The sequence below is a fragment of the Cantharellus anzutake genome (assembly GCF_015039405.1).
Source record: "Cantharellus anzutake strain C23 chromosome Unknown EI90scaffold_4, whole genome shotgun sequence".
NCBI classification, from domain to species: Eukaryota; Fungi; Basidiomycota; class Agaricomycetes; order Cantharellales; family Hydnaceae; genus Cantharellus; species Cantharellus anzutake.
The window spans coordinates 1,181,859-1,199,030 of NW_024066954.1; the positions used below are offsets into that span (position 1 = coordinate 1,181,859).

The 17,172-nt window shown below is 50.4% G+C and overlaps 6 protein-coding genes across 6 annotated transcripts; 3 read left to right on the forward strand and 3 right to left on the reverse strand.

Annotated features, from left to right (window-relative positions):
• Positions 1-1,337: 1,337 nt before the first annotated feature.
• On the reverse strand, positions 1,338-2,744 carry EI90DRAFT_3012040 (uncharacterized protein; the record flags this gene model as incomplete). Its single annotated transcript, XM_039056536.1, has 3 exons — positions 1,338-1,391; positions 1,686-2,609; positions 2,673-2,744. 3 exons carry the CDS (start codon positions 2,742-2,744, stop codon positions 1,338-1,340), a joined length of 1,050 nt encoding a protein of 349 aa, XP_038922394.1.
• A 253-nt stretch (positions 2,745-2,997) lies between these two features.
• Positions 2,998-6,421, reverse strand: EI90DRAFT_3034030 (uncharacterized protein). The gene is made up of 7 exons (XM_039058502.1): positions 6,329-6,421; positions 6,193-6,269; positions 6,021-6,126; positions 5,524-5,970; positions 5,043-5,466; positions 4,714-4,962; positions 2,998-4,646 (listed from the first exon to the last, which is right to left on the reverse strand). The coding sequence occupies exons 1-7, from the start codon at positions 6,389-6,391 to the stop codon at positions 3,298-3,300; spliced, it is 2,715 nt and encodes a 904-aa protein (XP_038922395.1). The 5' UTR covers positions 6,392-6,421; the 3' UTR covers positions 2,998-3,297.
• EI90DRAFT_2989251 (uncharacterized protein) lies at positions 6,003-9,380 on the forward strand. Its single transcript, XM_039056061.1, has 3 exons — positions 6,003-7,710; positions 7,765-8,119; positions 8,185-9,380. The coding sequence occupies exons 1-3, from the start codon at positions 6,458-6,460 to the stop codon at positions 9,223-9,225; spliced, it is 2,649 nt and encodes an 882-aa protein (XP_038922396.1). The 5' UTR covers positions 6,003-6,457; the 3' UTR covers positions 9,226-9,380.
• A 501-nt stretch (positions 9,381-9,881) lies between these two features.
• On the reverse strand, positions 9,882-10,854 carry EI90DRAFT_3034035 (uncharacterized protein; the record flags this gene model as incomplete). The annotated part of the gene is made up of 1 exon (XM_039058503.1): positions 9,882-10,854. A coding segment is annotated over one exon (973 nt), but the record flags the coding sequence as incomplete, so codon positions are not given.
• Positions 10,855-13,551: 2,697 nt separating this feature from the next.
• EI90DRAFT_3034039 (uncharacterized protein) lies at positions 13,552-14,900 on the forward strand (the record flags this gene model as incomplete). The annotated part of the gene is made up of 5 exons (XM_039058504.1): positions 13,552-13,668; positions 13,814-13,925; positions 13,992-14,422; positions 14,480-14,581; positions 14,650-14,900. Coding segments are annotated over 5 exons (888 nt in total), but the record flags the coding sequence as incomplete, so codon positions are not given.
• Positions 14,901-15,557: 657 nt separating this feature from the next.
• On the forward strand, positions 15,558-16,875 carry EI90DRAFT_3034043 (uncharacterized protein). The gene is made up of 5 exons (XM_039058505.1): positions 15,558-15,637; positions 15,712-15,823; positions 15,896-16,320; positions 16,396-16,491; positions 16,560-16,875. The coding sequence occupies exons 2-5, from the start codon at positions 15,733-15,735 to the stop codon at positions 16,623-16,625; spliced, it is 678 nt and encodes a 225-aa protein (XP_038922399.1). The 5' UTR covers positions 15,558-15,637; positions 15,712-15,732; the 3' UTR covers positions 16,626-16,875.
• The last annotated feature ends 297 nt before the right edge of the window (positions 16,876-17,172 follow it).

Genomic DNA, 17,172 nt, shown 5'->3' on the forward strand with positions numbered 1-17,172 from the left:
GGACAGTCGAAAGGAGAGAACAGGGAGGAATGGGTCGTTCACTGTCGTATCAATATCGAGTTTTTTTTTTTTTTTTGAGCTTTCGAGCGGGGGAAAAGAGGTGATTTGAACCAGAAAACGAGGAAATTATCAATACATCATAACTGGTGGACTAAGTAAATCAGCGTTGGTTGTGTCAGAAGAGAGAGAGATGAATGGTTCAGACAGGAAGCGAACAAGTGAAGTAACCATGTAGGAGTTGGAGGAGGAAGAGGAAGAGCGAAGAAGGATGTGTGATGTAGGATGGGATGAGCAACAACAAGCAGCGGAATTGGGGAGACGACCATCAAAAAAAAGGAAATGAAGTTTGATACGACATGCAGAATAGGAAATGATTTGTAGAGGTTTGGGTGATCAGAGATATCATGGTAGCTTGAAAAGGTGATGCGAACAAGAGGGATGGGCAGGTACAGTCATCATGCATCGTGAAAGGAAATACAAACAGGAGGTAAGAAAAGACAACGACAAAGACACAAAAAGTAGCACAAAGAAAAGGGTATATCGGCACAGGGATATGCTTGTGGGGGAAAGCCCGCCATGATATTGCATAGCGATTTTAGGGTCCTTCTCTGATGACCCACCTCCCCTTCCTCTTACGATTCCGGTCGGTTTTGCCGCGAATCGCCAGACATGGAAGACCAAAATTGCACCGATATAAGATAGACGCCTCGATTAGTTGCTGCTATCAGGGAGTAGTCAGGCAGCTAAAAGGGCAGTACACCGACAGCCTGCCTGCTTGTCGCGCACACATGGATGCGCGAGATGGGACAAGTTGCCCACGAGGGACAGGGATGGAGCAGAAAGGCGAAAGCCTTGAGAGACTGTCAGAGTCGAGAGATAATCTGGCCCAGAGGAGGACAGGGGGGGTGAAAGAGGGGGAGAAGGAATTTACTGATTAAAGGGCGAAGAACGGCGAATTTCGCGCTAAGCTTCATCTCGTGTAAGCAAACGTTTGAAAGGCCGTCGAGAATGAACAAAATAGGTGGGAGGAATTCGATTACCCATCGGAAACAGGGGATATCAAGAGTAAAAAGCTCTGGGTGAGAGTTCTTGTGGTGTGTGGGTGCCGTTATTCAGAGTTCTTTGGAAATTTTTGAACTGATAAGTGGAACTGCTGCTTGGAAGTGGAGTTCTAGATTCATTCCAACCGAGATGTCAAGAGAATCCGCCCGGAATAAACCGATGGCATTCAAAGTCTGTGAACTAAAAGTTGGGACTGTGACGCAATAAGGACATGAGGCATGGGTGCGACGCATAGCCAAAATGGAAAAAAGGTATACAAACTTCGATGCGCACGCTCAGATCGTGTCCTTGACATGAGCCCACGCGTTCAAGACGGCAGAAATCCTGTTCTGCAGGTTGATTTTGCATTCCGGGCAATGCACCTATGACGTCATTCACGCCCGGAACCAGATCGAAGGATCAAGAAATCCCGCCAGAAATCGAATCCCAAGGGGAAAAAAGTGCGCATGTGCGTATCCGCAACAACGCAAGGGGAAGGAAATTTTCAACGGCACCGACCAAGACACCAGCAATACAATAAAGAAAAAGAAAAGAAAAGAAAGAAAAGAAAGAAAAACATTTGTCAATTACGGCTCTTAAAACTGCGGATAAGATGATCAGGATGAAATAAAATTCCAACTTACATGATCGAGGAGTGGCGCCAAACTCTTTGCAATCTCCACCGAGGGCATGTCCGGCCTTGCTTCCCACGCTAGATATGCCGTCGCAAGCGCCCAAGCGCGCTGCACTCTTTGGTCTGTACCATCACAAGGTGGCTGTCCCGGGCGGTGTCCATCCGGCTTGACGAATAGAATGCTCTTCAGCGCCGCGATCCGGTTTACATGCAGTTGCATAATTCGCCGTAAATAAATGCTACCCATCATCAGTGCTTGCTCGTCCGTTATCGTCGCAACCGACCGCACATGACGTGAGGCAGAAACAGCCAGCGACTCCAGGTTGTACAATCCCGCAAGTACGTACACTCGCAGAGCGTCCGCGCGAACGTGATGCAGAATCAGTCTTGTGATTTCCGTGTTTGGGTTTATCAGCTCCGGAGGGTTGTAACCGTAACGGATCATGGCTTGGGGTACCAAACTGAGCGTATCAAGTGAGGGTGCATAGCGTTCTGCGGATACGTTGTAAATTGCAAGGAGGAGAATATTGAGAACATCTGAGCGCTCCGGGACAACTAGGAGCGTCTGGGGTGTTGCGGGACGTGGGTTGGGTTGACGAGATGAGGGGCTAGTGTGATGTTGATGAGGAGAATTCGGATGCTCCGATCCACGGAGGGGTGGCGATGAGAGAGGTGGGGGAGGTGCAGATCTGTTGTGCACATAAGGCTGGAGGTCGGTCTGGGAAGTAGATGAAGATGGGAGAAGATTCGCAAAGTTGTTGGACGATCGATGCAGAAGTTTTTGACGATGCACGTAGAAGTAAACTGAGTCCGATGAGGCGAGAACGACGTCCGGGTCGACGTAGGGGATGATGTTAGCAGTTGGATGGAAGTAAGTTGAAACACTGATGAGAGGGGCCTGTTCAAGTTCTTGAGGAGAGCCTGCGGTGGACGCCTGTGAGCATAAAAGCGTAAGAACTTATTGATAATGGGAGGCAGAGAAGGAAGAGCAAGTTACAGGAGGAGTGGGAAACGCCGTGGAGCCCTGCTGAAGCATTGAGCCAGGTTGTGTCGGTCGTTGAGAGTACATTGCGGTCGGGGGAGGGGAAGATGGAGGGGGGTAGAAGTGATGAGGGCAGAAGGTCACCAGGGTTGTGATAGAAGGAAACCACGGTGCAAGAGCTGGAATAGATTGTTGGGGGCTATTGATACCGAGGCGGAAACAATTTTATCATGCTCAATTCTCAGGACATGGTTTGGTGGACGGGCTCGGAGCGCAACGGGCAGGGATATTTATGCGACCTTGGCATTGCTCACATACGTCCCATACACCGTCTCATGCATCTTACTACCCAGTAAACGGTTTCGAGTTCGGGTGGGGGATTATTAGTCGCACAATCCAAATTGGGTCAGGAGAGCCACAGCAAAATCCAATTTTGTTGTGGGCAACGGACAAAATGTCATTTGACTAGCTTTTCACACCTCTTCAACTAGCCCTACCCATAACTCCAATCTTATCGTAACAATGTATCATGGCCACTAGCATGTGCGACACATTAGTAAGCAGAAAATCGAAGGAAAAAATACAGTCAAGGGAAAAACACCATTCATACGTTACTAAGGGAAAGAAACACATCTCCCTGTCACCGCACTTCCTGCAGTCGAACCATCGTCTCCAACTCTGCAAAGACAACCTCCTCCATACCCTCCCTTGCCATAAACGAGTTCACCATTTCGGTACAGTGTCCACTAAGTAGGCCGCGAGGTTCCTTTTTAGGCGCTCCCATGCTAGGGGCAGCTGACCCGGTTGTAATGGAAGGTGGTGCGAAAGCTAATGGAGTTGCCAGAATCGGCTCGAACGAGTCTTCCACAGCGTCCAGTAACTTTAAACACTCAAACGCCCGTCGTGCCAAGATTGCATACGCATTCTTATCGTACTGCAGCGAAGCAAACGGCGCGCGGTCTGCGTAGCGTATACCCCCCAAGTAGAAACGTATGACCCGCAGGAATATGAAAGTCACACCAGGAATCTTCCGCAATTGAATTTTCAGAGAAGGCGGGGCGAGGAAGATGACCGTGTAAATGCAAAGCATAATTCGCTCCAGGTACCCCATCCAGGGTTCTAACACCGCGTTTGAGCCCACTGTCACGCTCAGGTCATTATCTGTGAACGGCAATAAGCGCAGGAACGCTCCGAAAAGATGGATGAGGGACCCGTGATCAATGTGCCTTACGAGCACCTTCCTATTCTGATCTTCCTGCACAAGGCGAGAGAAGACATCAAGAGTGCACTCAATTGAAGCAGGGGGAAGAGTGCGGTCCTGGATGCCGCCGTGGGCAGGACGAGGGAGTTGATCATAATCGGCAAGGGGAGAGAGAATCAACGAGAAAATACGGCGAATGGCACGGGTCTGGTGAATGTTGAGATCCAAGGCAGCCACGAGGATGGAAAGGATCTGCTGGACCTCCGAATGTATCCGAAGTATATCGACTAACTCTAACGAATTAGAGGACGGTCGGAGTGATCCGTGTCTATCTTCAACAACTTCCGTTAATCTCGCGAGGGTATCCACCAGCCTGGGATCCTTGGTCATGAATGAAGCATTGGATCCAATCAGAGATAAGTTGCGCAGGAGATTAAGAATTGCAATGATAACCGTAACGGGTTTCTGCCCTGGCTCATCGCGCGTTCGCGGTGCAGGCGCCAAAGAGACGGACGGCCCTCCCTCAATTTGACGAACAATGTCCCATCGTGACCAGATTTTAGGTGGATGAGTTGACAATGGTTGATCGTCCTCTTCTTCGCCATCAAAAGCTTCCTCCTCCAACAAATCGATGAGAGAGTCGAGGAGTTCGGGGCATCTCTCGAGTTGAAAGCCTCCTTTGCTAATTTGCAACGTAGAGAGCATCGTTAACGTCATTAATGCAGATGACACCTCATTTCCCAGGCCGGAACGTAATGACATGACCACACTCTCTAAATCGATCATGCCTATACGAAATCACCAAGAGACCATTCAGAGACTTGATAATTATCGAAAGGGGATGTAAACACTCACCAAGTTCGTCATGATGGCGTACCACTCGACGCTGCTGTAGAAGAGCGAGTCGCTCTTCGATCGCTTCGGGGCGACGACCGCCAACCGTATCTAGAGGCCGCGAAACAGGTACATACTCGATCTTGAATCGCCGTTGGCCTGCAGACGGAAGAGGATCGTCTGGGAGGATATCCTTGAGCGCTTCCGTGGGCATCACCGCTGGGGAACGAGGTCGTCTAACTCTTGAAGAGCCCGGATGGTTGCCGTCGTCTGGATAACAGTGCAGTAAGAGACAAATACATCAGAATGGAAATTTTCGTGGATAGTAAGACAAAACCGAGAATGCTTACGGGCTTCCAACCGTGGCTGCTTCTCGAGTGGCGCTTCTGGCACAATTCTGCGCTTTTGTGCTGTTGCCTCCGGACCTTCAACAACTCCGACGCTATCACCGGAAACACCTGCGGGCACGCGCACACCTCCTGGCTGCTGACCATGCATTATCCCCCCTGACGGACCTTGTGCATTCACCTTACTTGCCCCAGCCGCCGGATCCATTGGTTGCTCCGGAGATGGTTGTTGTTGTTGCTGATGACGCATGGCGGCTTTTTGTTGTTGCTGCTTCAGGTACCAATCTTCGAGCAGCCCGAGCACAACGTGGTAGTAGTTTTGGAGGAGATTAGCGACGGGGATGGGGTTCGCATTGTTCGGTGGGCTTGTATATTCAGGGAGGCCAAGCTGCGCTGCCAATGCAGGCCATTGGTGTAATTGTGTAATCTAAAATGAAACAGCAATGGTCAATCTCTCAGCCTAGCATAGGCGAATGCGACTGACTTTGGTATATCCCCCGAAGCGTTGTACAACATTCAGGAACAGCTCGTGAAGATCTACAGTTTTTCCCGCCAGACGAATGCAACCCTCACCGGGAATGTCCATGGCATTGAATCGTGATTTGCTGGAGTCGAAGGCGGGGTTATCAATACCAGTGAGCGACGGTGGAAGTGGATGACCACTCGACATCATCACATCGCTGAGTGTTTTGAGGAATTGCTGTCTAGCAGGATTTGATCGGTGATGCATGTGGGGAGCGGGTTGTTGAGGCTGCGATGGAGGGTGAAATGAAGCTGGTTGTTGCTGAAGCGGTCCGGATGGGGTCCCCTGTCTGGGGGGGCCGGAATTACTAGTGTAAGGTGGCTGACTTGATGGAACCAATCCACGCTTCCGGGGTGCAGCACTCAGGGCGACCACTTGGTGGGTGGCCGAGTCCGATTCTGCATTGTACTGCAAAAGGCGATATTAAAGAGGGCGGAAGTATTCGATCAAGAGCTTACGGAGGGCTGGCCCGGGACTTGAGCTTGAGGCGGCAACTGAGGCTGCTGTTGTTGCATATGCTGTCCGGAATTGTGTTCAGGCGCTTTCGGCTGTCGTCGAGATTGCCTACCAACAATACATGGTGTTCAATGTGGGGAAGGTAAGCACGCAGCTCCCAATTCAAAAACTCACAACCACTGCAGCACCTGTGTGGGAGGCGCACCACTATTTAGGCTTGTGTGTATGGATTGCTGAATGCTTGGATCTAGCTATAACGAGCAGCAGGGGTCAGGAAGCAGCGCATAGAGCGAGCGCAACGTTGACTCGCCCTCGGAAGGTTTTCCCTTATCCACGCCAGGACGTGTTGATCGTCAGGAGGCTGCGCCGACATCGTTCAGGTGGCAGTTGGGGTTGAAACACGTCTAGCTTACGTAAGAATCCAGTCCTCCTTACCACCATGACCAAAGCGATGAAACGTCGAAAGTCCCCGTCACCAGCGCGTTCGTTCGCCTCGCCTTCGGACGACGAAGACTACGACCAGCCTGATGACGATTTCGATGCTCCTCACGATGCAAAGCCCAATAAGGGGTGGGCTCCCGACGTTGTCGTCCTACCTTCATCTCCTAGGCCTGCCAATGGCCGTTCGAATATAGCTAACTACCTTCCCTACGAAATCCTCATCCAGATCTTCAGAAAGCTCACGAATAAGGAGGACCAACACTCCGTTTTGCTCGTCTCTCGCACATGGTGTCAATGCAGTGTTGAACTGTTGTGGCACAAATTGTCCGTCTCCAGCCTGCAGTCACTGCTTAAGATGATGCACATCATCACTCGCAAGGACCAAACTTTCGCCTATGCGACTTTCATCCGTCGCCTCAACTTTTCAGCACACTCGACCGGGATGACTGATGAAATTTTTGTGCGCTTAGCGCCGTGTGTTCGACTGGAGCGATTGACCCTATCTGGCTGCTCGCTGCTCACGGATTCTTCTCTCACCGCCGTATTTTCAGCTTGTTTTGGTCTCGTTGCAGTGGATCTGAGCGGTGTGACCGAGGTCACTGACGCATCGATCAAAGCGCTGGCAAATACCACGGTGAAGCTGCAGGGCATCAATCTTTCGAAATGCAAACTAATAACGGACGAGGGCGTTCTTGCCGTTGCGAGATGTGCACCGATGCTACGGCGTATCAAGCTGCATGGCCTTGTCCTCATCACTGACATCTCCGTGTCCGCGATCGCAACGAGCTGTCCGTTGCTCCTTGAGATCGATCTGAGCAATTGTACAAAGCTCACCGACCTCTGCATTAGGGACATATGGAAAAACCAGCATCATCTGCGCGAGCTCCAATTGGCCAATATCACGAATCTAACGGATGACGCGTTTCCTTCCCCACCGCCCTCTGTTCCGGGGCGGTCCAATAATTCCGTGAATCCCTTCCCCAACAGCAGCAGAATCGACCTTTCTACTGCTTCTGGTTCCGAGGAAATGCCGCCACTATACCTCTCATATCCATTTGACCACTTGCGCATCCTCGACATGACTTCGTGTGCGCAAATTACCGATGCAGGGATTGAGGGCATACTGTCCAACTGCCCAAAGATACGACATATTGTTCTGGCGAAGTGCACCTTGTTAACGGACGAATCACTCGCTAGTTTGGGTAAACTGGCCAAGAATTTACATTATATTCACCTTGGCCACGTCGCTAGGTACGCTTTTTGTTATTATTTGCAAACTTTGGGTGTTCATCGTGGTTTGTTTAGTATTACCGATCGGGGCGTCACGCAATTGGCACAAGTGTGCCCAAGAATTCGATACATTGACTTGGCCTGCTGTTCCAACCTAACAGATTTGTCCGTTTCGGAGCTTGCGTCCTTACCAAAGCTTCGGAGGGTTGGCCTCGTTCGGCTGCCGAATCTTACTGATAATGCAGTGTTCGCGCTGGGGGAGAGGCACACCGGACTGGAACGAATTCATCTAAGTTATTGTGATAACATTTCTGTTGCCGCTATCCACTTTTTGTTGCAACGCCTGCATAAGCTGACGCATTTGAGTTTGACGGGAATCACTCAGTTCAGGAGGAAAGATCTGCGCGCTTTCTGCCGGCCGCCCCCGAAGGTGGGTTCCTGATTCTTTGCTCTTTTGCCCTTGATTTTGATGCTCATCACACGAAACTCCATCAGGAATTTAACCAGCATCAGCGCATGGCTTTTTGCGTATATTCTGGCAAGGGTGTTACCGAGCTTCGGAAGTATTTGCATGGCCTGGCATTGCGCGCTATGGATGGGGTCCAGGAGCAGAATCTCGAAGACGATAATGATACTATTCATCCCAACTCGTTCCCTAATGGTGGTGAAGTTGACGAGCCAGAAAGCGAGGGTGATGACACACCAGCAGAAGATGCGATTGTTTGGCCACCATCCCACGCTAATCCCGCTCCCACTGTTGTTCCGCGTCAGCCACGAGGCGTTCGGGAACAATCGAGACGTCCCGGCCGCCAGCTTCTTTCTGCTGGTGGACCGTCTTCGAATGGTGGCCTGTTTAATGAGAACTCTTCCCAGCGTCCCCAAACCTCCCCGCGTCACACACGCAGCGCGTCCCGTTCAGGTTTACGCACCCCATCTGGAGCGTCGTCTTCCTCTCTTCGAGTTGAGGATTCCCCTGGTGTGGCATCGACGCCTAATCTGTCGCCAATTCTCGACGTGGCAGGACCATCGTCATCCCCTCGTGCGCCGCCCTCTTCACATAGTCGCCGGACCTCCCACTCGAGGGCTACTCGCTCTCCAGAACAAAGAGAAAGATCTACTCGTAATTCTCGCCGCAACAGTCTCCAAGGTGCCACTAATGCACCAACTTCGACTTCGCGAACCACTGCGCAAGCGAGCTCTCCCCCGCCTTCGGCTGCACAAGGTCAAAATACATTCGGTACTACCCGCCTACAGGCGTTAATTGCCAATATAGGTCCTGGTCGCTCACGAGCTCGAGGCCCCAGTTCCCGGGCCGCTGGTGGTCAGGATGCGGGGCCATCCACCTCTGGTGATCATTTGTCAAGCCAGGGACATTCGGTGGGCAGTAGTCGGCGAGGTAGTCAAGCAGGCCCATCTAACACCGTGGAAGAGCGCGCGCGCGGAAGGAGGGATGGAAGGATAGGCGAGAGAAGACGCGGAGGATCGAGGGACACAACGGGGCAACACACCAATGTTCTCTTCAATCGAGGCTCCTAATTAACACACACTTTAATCACTCATGAGAATACCCATCTATTTTATATACACGTGCGAACCACAAGTTTTCGAACTAATGACTCGTTCCTTTGTTACTTTCAATGGTTATGTAAAGCGTCCGCTGTGGAATACATATGTATCAAAGAGTTTGGGTCATTGCATGCGTTTACACGATGATGCCTTCGAGGATAAGTTCAAAAAGTATACTAGAGAAAGAACCGGGCATGGGCTCCGAGTCCAGTGATTTTCGGTCCTACTTGGATCCTCATTTGGAAAATGCACCTGAGCAGTCCCTCCGACTTCATCCGTCTCGCTCCTCTTCGAAGTCCCCCACAGCTTTCGCCAACATACCATAGAGCCTCAACCTGTCATGTAAATTCGACGCGGCATCATTGCTGAGGATATGATGGCGATGATGATGGCGATGAGAAGCCCCCGAGTTCGGAGTGACAAGAAGACCTCGAGCATTGGCCAGAAAGTCCTGCTGATCAATTATCAAGCTGTCATATTCCATCACATCTTGGTGAAGGACAGAGAAATACAGTCGGAGCAGTCCCGATCGACCAAAAGGTGGAGAAATTTTATTGAACGGGGACAATGATGAAAGGAATCGGACAAAAAAGAGGGAATCAGGACTGAGCAAGCATGGGGAAGTCTGGGACGCTCACCCTTAACGAACTTCCTATACTCTTCTGTGGTCACAAGCGAGCGAAGTTCAGCAGCAAAACTTCCGTCGATTGGCAATCCACGTGTTCCTGTTCCCCCCGCAACCACATGTGGGCCTTGCCTAGTCGGATTCGCACTTTTAGTCAATTGCCCATCGCCCATCGCGTTCTGATTTGCACTTCCAGTATGACGATTCTCTTTCTGTTGCCTTTCTCGTTCCCTCAAAAAAGTCAGTGATTGCCGAGACCCTGAGGATTTCACATCATGTAGACGCTCTTCCTTCCACGATTCCACTCCGTCGTTCGAACCCCTAGTACCTCCATGAATCCTGTCCCTATGGCGAAAAGAATCCAGAGGGACCATTATGGGAGATGGCGTTGTTTCAGGCAACGAAGGTAGATCAGGAAGATGTGTTCCAGAAAACTCAGAAGCAATAGAGAACGAGCAAGTCGAGTCGAGCGGAGACTTGGGGCCCGGTTCGATATCACGACGGCGTTCTTGCTCGCCACCGTCGTTCCCATCGTTAGCGAGGTTAGATACAGAATCCGAGGGTACAAGCTCTGTCATCCGATTGAAACGGTCAGCAGAACTGGCACCAACGTGTCTCATACCAGCACCAGCTGCACTAAAAGAGGCACTTTCGCCGGATAGAATACCCTTACCACTACCGCGATGTCTCCGGACATGAGTGTAGGACGAAGCCAAAGCTGGAGGCCGGTCAGATTCTGTGAAAGGTTGTGAAGAGACCATTGGAGAGGACAACAACTGAAGAAGAGTAGAAGAACGAGCAGAGGATTCTGTACGCCCAGAGGCTATAATACCTGGGTTACGGTAGCGGACCATCGAAGGATGTGGAGGACTCGAAAAAGCTGGAGGGATGTTTTCCTTGTCGCTCTTTGACCCCAATAGAGCAGAGACAGTAGCAACTGAACTGGCAGTCCGAGAGATAGATGATGCTTGCATATCACGCAGACTTCTGGTTCCCCTAACATCTGGAGCTGGGCGAGTTGGACCGTCCACGAGCGGACGCCGAAATCCATTAGCAGCTTCATTACCGTCCGCCGGAGAACTCTGATCAACATATACAGAGTTATCCCCTCCCAGTAGTGGCGGGAGTGCACCATCACCCTCAACATAGTTTTGATTCGAACGCTGTCGGGACCGAGCCGTCTCTGGCGGCAAACCTTCAGAACTGCCTCGACTGCTGGTATTCTTCTCGCGCTGCGCAGCCATATGATGCCTAGATGTGACACCAGTGCCCCGGGCACCAGAGAATGCCGCCTTCCGGTCCACGTCCCTTTAGTACTGGAAGCGTTTGCCTCAAAGAACGGGGTTCCAGCACGATGGGTCGGATACCTACCGTGCCACTGTGAACTGCTGCCCGGGTGAGAAAGAACTTCATCCACGTCATGAGGCGCACGACCCGGTCCGTTAGCTGAGGTTGTATTCCTTGAAGACTCTCCCAAGACTCGATTAACAGAATCGTCCCTGAGTTGAGCTTGTTCAGGAGCTGAAGTAGACCGAGAACGTCGGTGTTGGTCACCCTTATCAGCGTTGGGCACCTCGTCAGTATTGATACTGGCTGTATGACTTCCAGGAAGTGATTCATGAAGCAGCCCTGCCTGTTCGCCAGGATCGTTGAGATGCATTCCGTTGGCCCACTTCGGCCGATGGCGGCCAGAAGACTTGAGTCTTATGCTAGGCGGAGTTCGACTTGAGCGGGACACGGGTGAAACGAGTCCAGGAGCAGGGAGTGGAGACTGTACAGAACGTCTTCCACCCACCTCATCGTTTAAAGTACCTACATGGAAGCCAAGGATAGAATGAAGACTAGGCACGACGAGACTATTATCACGGCGAGAAGTACGACCGTTTGAAATCATTCTTGTTACGCTGTTATTAGCTGCTTGCGTAGACATACTAGTTTTCGGGGAGTGCGACTGGTCGAGTTTTTGAGTGCCTCTCGGATTGTCGACGCCAGCAGGAGCTGGGCGAGGTCCGCCAGACGCGGACTTCTCAACTCCCGCACGAGCGTCATCGCTGGTGGGGTCGCGGGTCCTATATAAGGGTGGCTTCGCGCCGGTTTCGATCTGGAGGGAGTTGTCGCGAGAGTCGCCCAAAGTTTCCAGGGCAGTTTCTGAGAATTCGGGGATAGGCAACCGACGAAGTGGTTGAGGATTCATTTTCAATCGAGGAACCTGGGAATAGCCTTGTGGAAGAGGCTCAAGAACTATGCTATTCCCAATCTGGGCTGGAACATGAGAAACGGGGACATTCCCTTGGACCGGTGACTTCAGAACATGAGGGCGATGACCATGATGCGAGAGACGATCGGACTTGTGTTTCGGAAAAATATTCTGACGGGAGACACGATTTGCAGGGTTAGGCGAAACGGAAATGATTGGGCTTGTAGTGATCCTCTCTGAAATGATGGAAGGTGAGCATGGCATAGCATCACCTCTCATCTTTGGTTTTCCTATGTGAGAATTTCCCTAGTGCCACGAGCTGTGTGATGCTAACCTGGAAGTCATTAATGACTGAGTTGATCGCCTCTTGGCGAGCACGCTCTGCAATTTTGAGGTTCTGAAGCTCGAGCTCCTCGACACGCTTTCTAAGCTGAATCGTTTGCCTCTCGAGGGCACTGTTCTCTCGCTTCATGCTATCAAGCTGGTGCAAAAATTGGGTCAGAATGATATTGATGTCCAAACATATTTTTTCTTACTTCAAGATTAAGGTATTTGGCATCAATGCAGGACTGGTCATGTTGATCGACCAATTCCTGGAACTAATGCAGTTTGGAAAGTCATTGGGCTTCCCTCCATCGATAAGGACCACTTACACCTGCAGCAGAAGAGGAGGGGAAAATTGTTCAAGCGACTTATACTGAGCCTGTTGGCCAGTTGAAGTCACTCAATCAATAGCAATACAACACGTCATCGGAAAGATGACCTACGCGCGTTTGTGGGTAGTAAGCGGCGAGTGATCGAGATATGGAAGTCGTATGGGAATGAAACGCGCTACTGCGTAGTTTATGCTCTGGAGAGACATTTGGCGACTCAATTGTAAGTTCTGAAGTGAGCGAGGGGACTGATGGCAAGGCAGGAAGAACAGGAAGATACGATTCTCTGCGGCGAGTGAACATCCCAGCAGTGGCAAGCGAGGAGAGAAACCGGAAAGAAGAGATCGTCCCGAGAAGACCTTGACGCGGAAATCTTAACGGCGCGCCTTTTGGGAAGAAGCAGTAGAGACACGACGCGTCCGAGATTCAAATGAAACGTGCAGAAGGAGCACCAGCTGTAGCTGGGACCTCCTAAGTTGGTTTCTGCAATGGCGCGATGAGCTGGAGTGGATGACTGTTAACGAAGCGATCGAAGACTGTATAGTCTCGGGGACGGCACCGTGGGAGATTCAAATGAACCCGATCTCCCGCCGGATATCATGATGGCAGCGGCTAGGGTTGGCTGGGGAACATTGACGAAACCAAGCAGACTTCAGCTTCTATATAGGCTGATGCCATCGCCGCCGCACGAAACGTCCCAAGTCGCCCTTCCCTAGCACACTGCAGCATCTCCAGAAAAGAGTCAACACGCAGGCCAAAGAAACAATGACCAAGAAGAATGACCCTTCAAACATTCAGCCTCTTCTTTCGAGCAGGAAGCGATCCCATACCAATTGGTGGTACGCTCTGCTCTGACGTTGTCCATCTTCGTTACCATTACTTGGCATATCTTTCATATCCTTGTTTTCAAGTACGACGTTCGTCCCACATTCTTCCTGGTATGCGGCTTGCTTTTCTGGGTTGTTTGCGTAGAAATTTACTGTTGCACTGCTCCTGCGCCCAAGACTGCAAGAGGAAAGACAAATCAGACGGTACGCCTCCAAACCACAGATGTGCGGCCCACGAAGCCAACTCGGTTTCTAGCTCATTGTCATTCCGATCGAATACGAGCTTGCACGTTCAATTGTACCAGAGGCATATCCTCTGCTCCCCGTCAACACCACCATTCTCCCCAATTTTCCAAAAGGAAAACACCGTAAGTGCCCCTGTCGGGTCAATCCCTAAAACTCCTTCCATGTCTAACCACCATATCTAAACCCAGCCCTCCTCGTTAGAACGGGTTGCGATTTTGACATAAAAAACACGGCAGGACTCTGGAAATTTGGCCTCGCCGTCCTCCTCGTCCCCTTTGTCGACAGATTAGGGGATAATCAAACGTCTTTCATGTACATAGCAGCTTCATGGCAAGACGAACCATTAGCTATTCTGCTTGCTAGTGCGTTTGCCGGTGTTAAAAGCAACCCTTCGATAATCGAACCGCACCCTCGAGATCTTCATGCCACCTTTACGGAAGAGGATGGTAACGGAAACACTCTAGAGAGATTTCGTGCTCGCGGCGTTCGTGACGACAGTGGGGTTGAGCTGGATCTGACCAAGACAGGCGCTGGTTCGTCTCCTTGGTCCGAGAGGGCCTTCACCGACATACTTAACTTCCCTTCGTTCGGTCTATATAGCGGGGACCTTTGTTTGGTAGTAAGTGCAGTCTACTCGGATCACGTTGATGGTGACTTACAATTATTATAATTCCAGCATTTCCAACATCTATCAAAAACTCATTCATTCGTCCACGGGAATGTAGCTATAAGTGCACCAACATTATTCAGCGATGAGAAAATCTTTAGAAATGTCTTTGTGAGTCCGGTTGTTCAGAATGAGTTGTGATAAATTTATGCTTTCCCCAACCATCTTTGCCATGAAAGGGAACCACTGCGAGCAAGTCATTCTACGAAGGGCTTAACGTCAACTGTCAACATTTCGCTTCATGGAACTTCCGGGCGATGGAGAACAATAAGGGCTATGGATGGTTTACAGATGATGGGTCATGATGGTCATGAGTAACGGACTGAGCCAAATACGCGCAACTACTATAATACGCAACACTGTCACTATTCTACGTTCCGGGACTCGTGAACAGAGCCAATAATTTATTACACATATTTCATGCTTCTCGGGCAACAGAAATGGTGACGTCGGACTGAACTTTTTACGCCTTTTGATCCATTCTGAGACGAAATCCGCTCGACATTTCCGCTCGGAAATCTTCTCGCTAACGCTAACTTCTCGCACTTACCTAGTGTTCTCCTAACGGGAGCCGACAGCCCCTCTTGCAGAATCACGCCGGGATGCGCTGTCGAGAGTAGCAATGACGGCAGGTTACGGGGTGCATGATGTGGTGTGAACAGTGGTCTACGTGCACGGTGCGACCCATGCATATTTGGTTGCAGTGCGCGCCAATGTATGATGTGCCCAACTCTTGGACCCCTGTTTCTAGTCGATTTATCGAGTGACGTTGTTCCAGACTAGAGCGGCGCACCCTTCCTTTTTCGGCATTTTGTCTGCTGGTTAGTGCTTGCGCTTATGGCCGAGAAGACTTTTCCTTGCTTCTTTCCTTGGTCCACGTACTCTGAACCGGGGCGTGGTTCTTGTTTGTGGAAATTGACTGCCTGCTGACACTTGTACGCTACCACGCGTGATACCGCTAGATCTTAATTCTTTTCTGAGCTTGTATCGGTTCACGTTTGAGCCTGCTCCAAGATGCCACTACGGAGCTTCTCAGGTGATATATCCGTATTTCCTCAAGTCGGCCGACTCACCAGAATGGTCGCAGTCGCATTGCTGTGTATCCTGCAACAGACTATTGTGACTTGTCAAACACTCCTCAATGCCTCTGGGTCGGTCAACAACACGGTGAGTTATCGAACGTAACGTTAGCCGGACATCACGGAAATTTCAATGTCGGAGCTTTCCTTGGTACATGCTAGTTGTTTATTGTCCCAGTGGACATGCGGGTCGCCCGTCAGTTGGTTCCTAAAGAGTATGGTTTGCTCCAGATCGATAAAACCCTCCTTCCCAACTTCCCAACGGACAAATTCCGTACGTCTGCTCCCTCTGGCTACCCGAGCCCAACCTAATCACTCTTCTATCATGAATCTGCACGCGGTAAAGCCGTCATTGTCCGTGGTGGAACAACGTTCAACATCACGGTGTCCGGCATCTCGACACAAGACGACCTTTTTTTCGCAATCTCCGGAATATTCATTCCCTTTGTTGACCGCCTCAAGAATGATCGGACACCCTTCATTTATAATGCGTACCTCTTTCAAGATAACGTTCTCACCGTAGCACCCACAATGCTTGGTGCAGGATCTATAACATACCTCTCTTCTATAGATCCCCCTGGAAGATCTAACAGGGCATACTATTTGAACAACAGGAACAATGCCTTTGCCTTTCAAGCAAACGCCCTGGCAGGAGGGTGGAGGATGATGTTTGATTTCTTCAAGACGGACTCAGGGCCTTGGGGTATAGGGACGTTCCTTGGTATCGCCAACTTACCAGCTTTCGGTCCTCTCAGTGTATTATGTTACAGAGTGAGTCACCTTATCGGAACAGTAGGGATATTACATCACCAATACTCCTTACCCGGATATACAATTTATATGCAGCACATCGAGTACGATCCCAAAAGCTACTTCTTTGTACAGGGAGACGTGAGTTTCAACGTCCCATCGTTGTCAAGCACTACGTTTCAGAGCGTCACGGTTGGCATGGCTTTCCCTTTTCTGAAGTCTGGAATATCTTGCCTAAGATTATGAATATGACTGTTTAGGGCTTAACCGCTTATAAGTTATTTCAAGAGGACCTCTCAGTGCCATGCAGTCATTTTGGAACCTGAACTCTGGGGAAGAATGTGATTGCGCGCTTTATGGTGGAGCCCCTTATGATGTGGATGCAATATCCATCAAGTGTACCTCTCAACTCTGCGGTCACCGCAAGGCCTTCAGTCTGGAATTGCATTAGGACGGTGTATTGCCCGGAGTATTTATGTTCACGGATTTTTAGACTATGTATACGTTTCACCCCTTCGAGCCTGGATCGCTTCGGGGCGACCTCCCCAGCCAATGATAACTGACAGCATTATGGCAACCCTAATGGAAATGACAGACAAAGGGAAACCGAACAAAGGTGTCTCTGGACCGTGCCCGCTGCTGACAGTGGAAGGCGCGCGCAAGGGCAATATGGAACGTTAGGTGCAAACGAGGGTTCGACACCACAAAAGGGGACTCCACTGCCAAAGAAGCAAAGAACGTAGCATGATAAACGACCTTCTGTCTCAAAACAAAGCTCTGACGAAAAGAAAAAAATACGGGAATATAAAAAAAAAACAATGCTGAGCACGTGAAGTGGTACTCTAAACAACGAAGAATCATTTCCAAGGAACT

Excerpts from the sequence above, each read along its gene's own strand:
- EI90DRAFT_3034030 (XM_039058502.1), bottom strand. The coding sequence starts at position 6,391 with ATGTCGGCGCAGCCTCCTGACGATCAACACGTCCTGGCGTGGATAAGG. Across the intron at positions 5,971-6,020 it reads AAGTCCCGGGCCAGCCCTCC|TACAATGCAGAATCGGACTC; the intron begins GTAAGCTCTTGA and ends CGCCTTTTGCAG. Across the intron at positions 5,467-5,523 it reads GCTTCGGGGGATATACCAAA|ATTACACAATTACACCAATG; the intron begins GTCAGTCGCATT and ends GTTTCATTTTAG.
- EI90DRAFT_2989251 (XM_039056061.1), top strand. The coding sequence starts at position 6,458 with ATGACCAAAGCGATGAAACGTCGAAAGTCCCCGTCACCAGCGCGTTCG. Across the intron at positions 7,711-7,764 it reads CACCTTGGCCACGTCGCTAG|TATTACCGATCGGGGCGTCA; the intron begins GTACGCTTTTTG and ends TGGTTTGTTTAG. Across the intron at positions 8,120-8,184 it reads TCTGCCGGCCGCCCCCGAAG|GAATTTAACCAGCATCAGCG; the intron begins GTGGGTTCCTGA and ends AAACTCCATCAG.
- EI90DRAFT_3034043 (XM_039058505.1), top strand. The coding sequence starts at position 15,733 with ATGCGGGTCGCCCGTCAGTTGGTTCCTAAAGAGTATGGTTTGCTCCAG. Across the intron at positions 15,824-15,895 it reads CTTCCCAACGGACAAATTCC|CCGTCATTGTCCGTGGTGGA; the intron begins GTACGTCTGCTC and ends CACGCGGTAAAG. Across the intron at positions 16,492-16,559 it reads CTACGTTTCAGAGCGTCACG|GGCTTAACCGCTTATAAGTT; the intron begins GTTGGCATGGCT and ends ATGACTGTTTAG.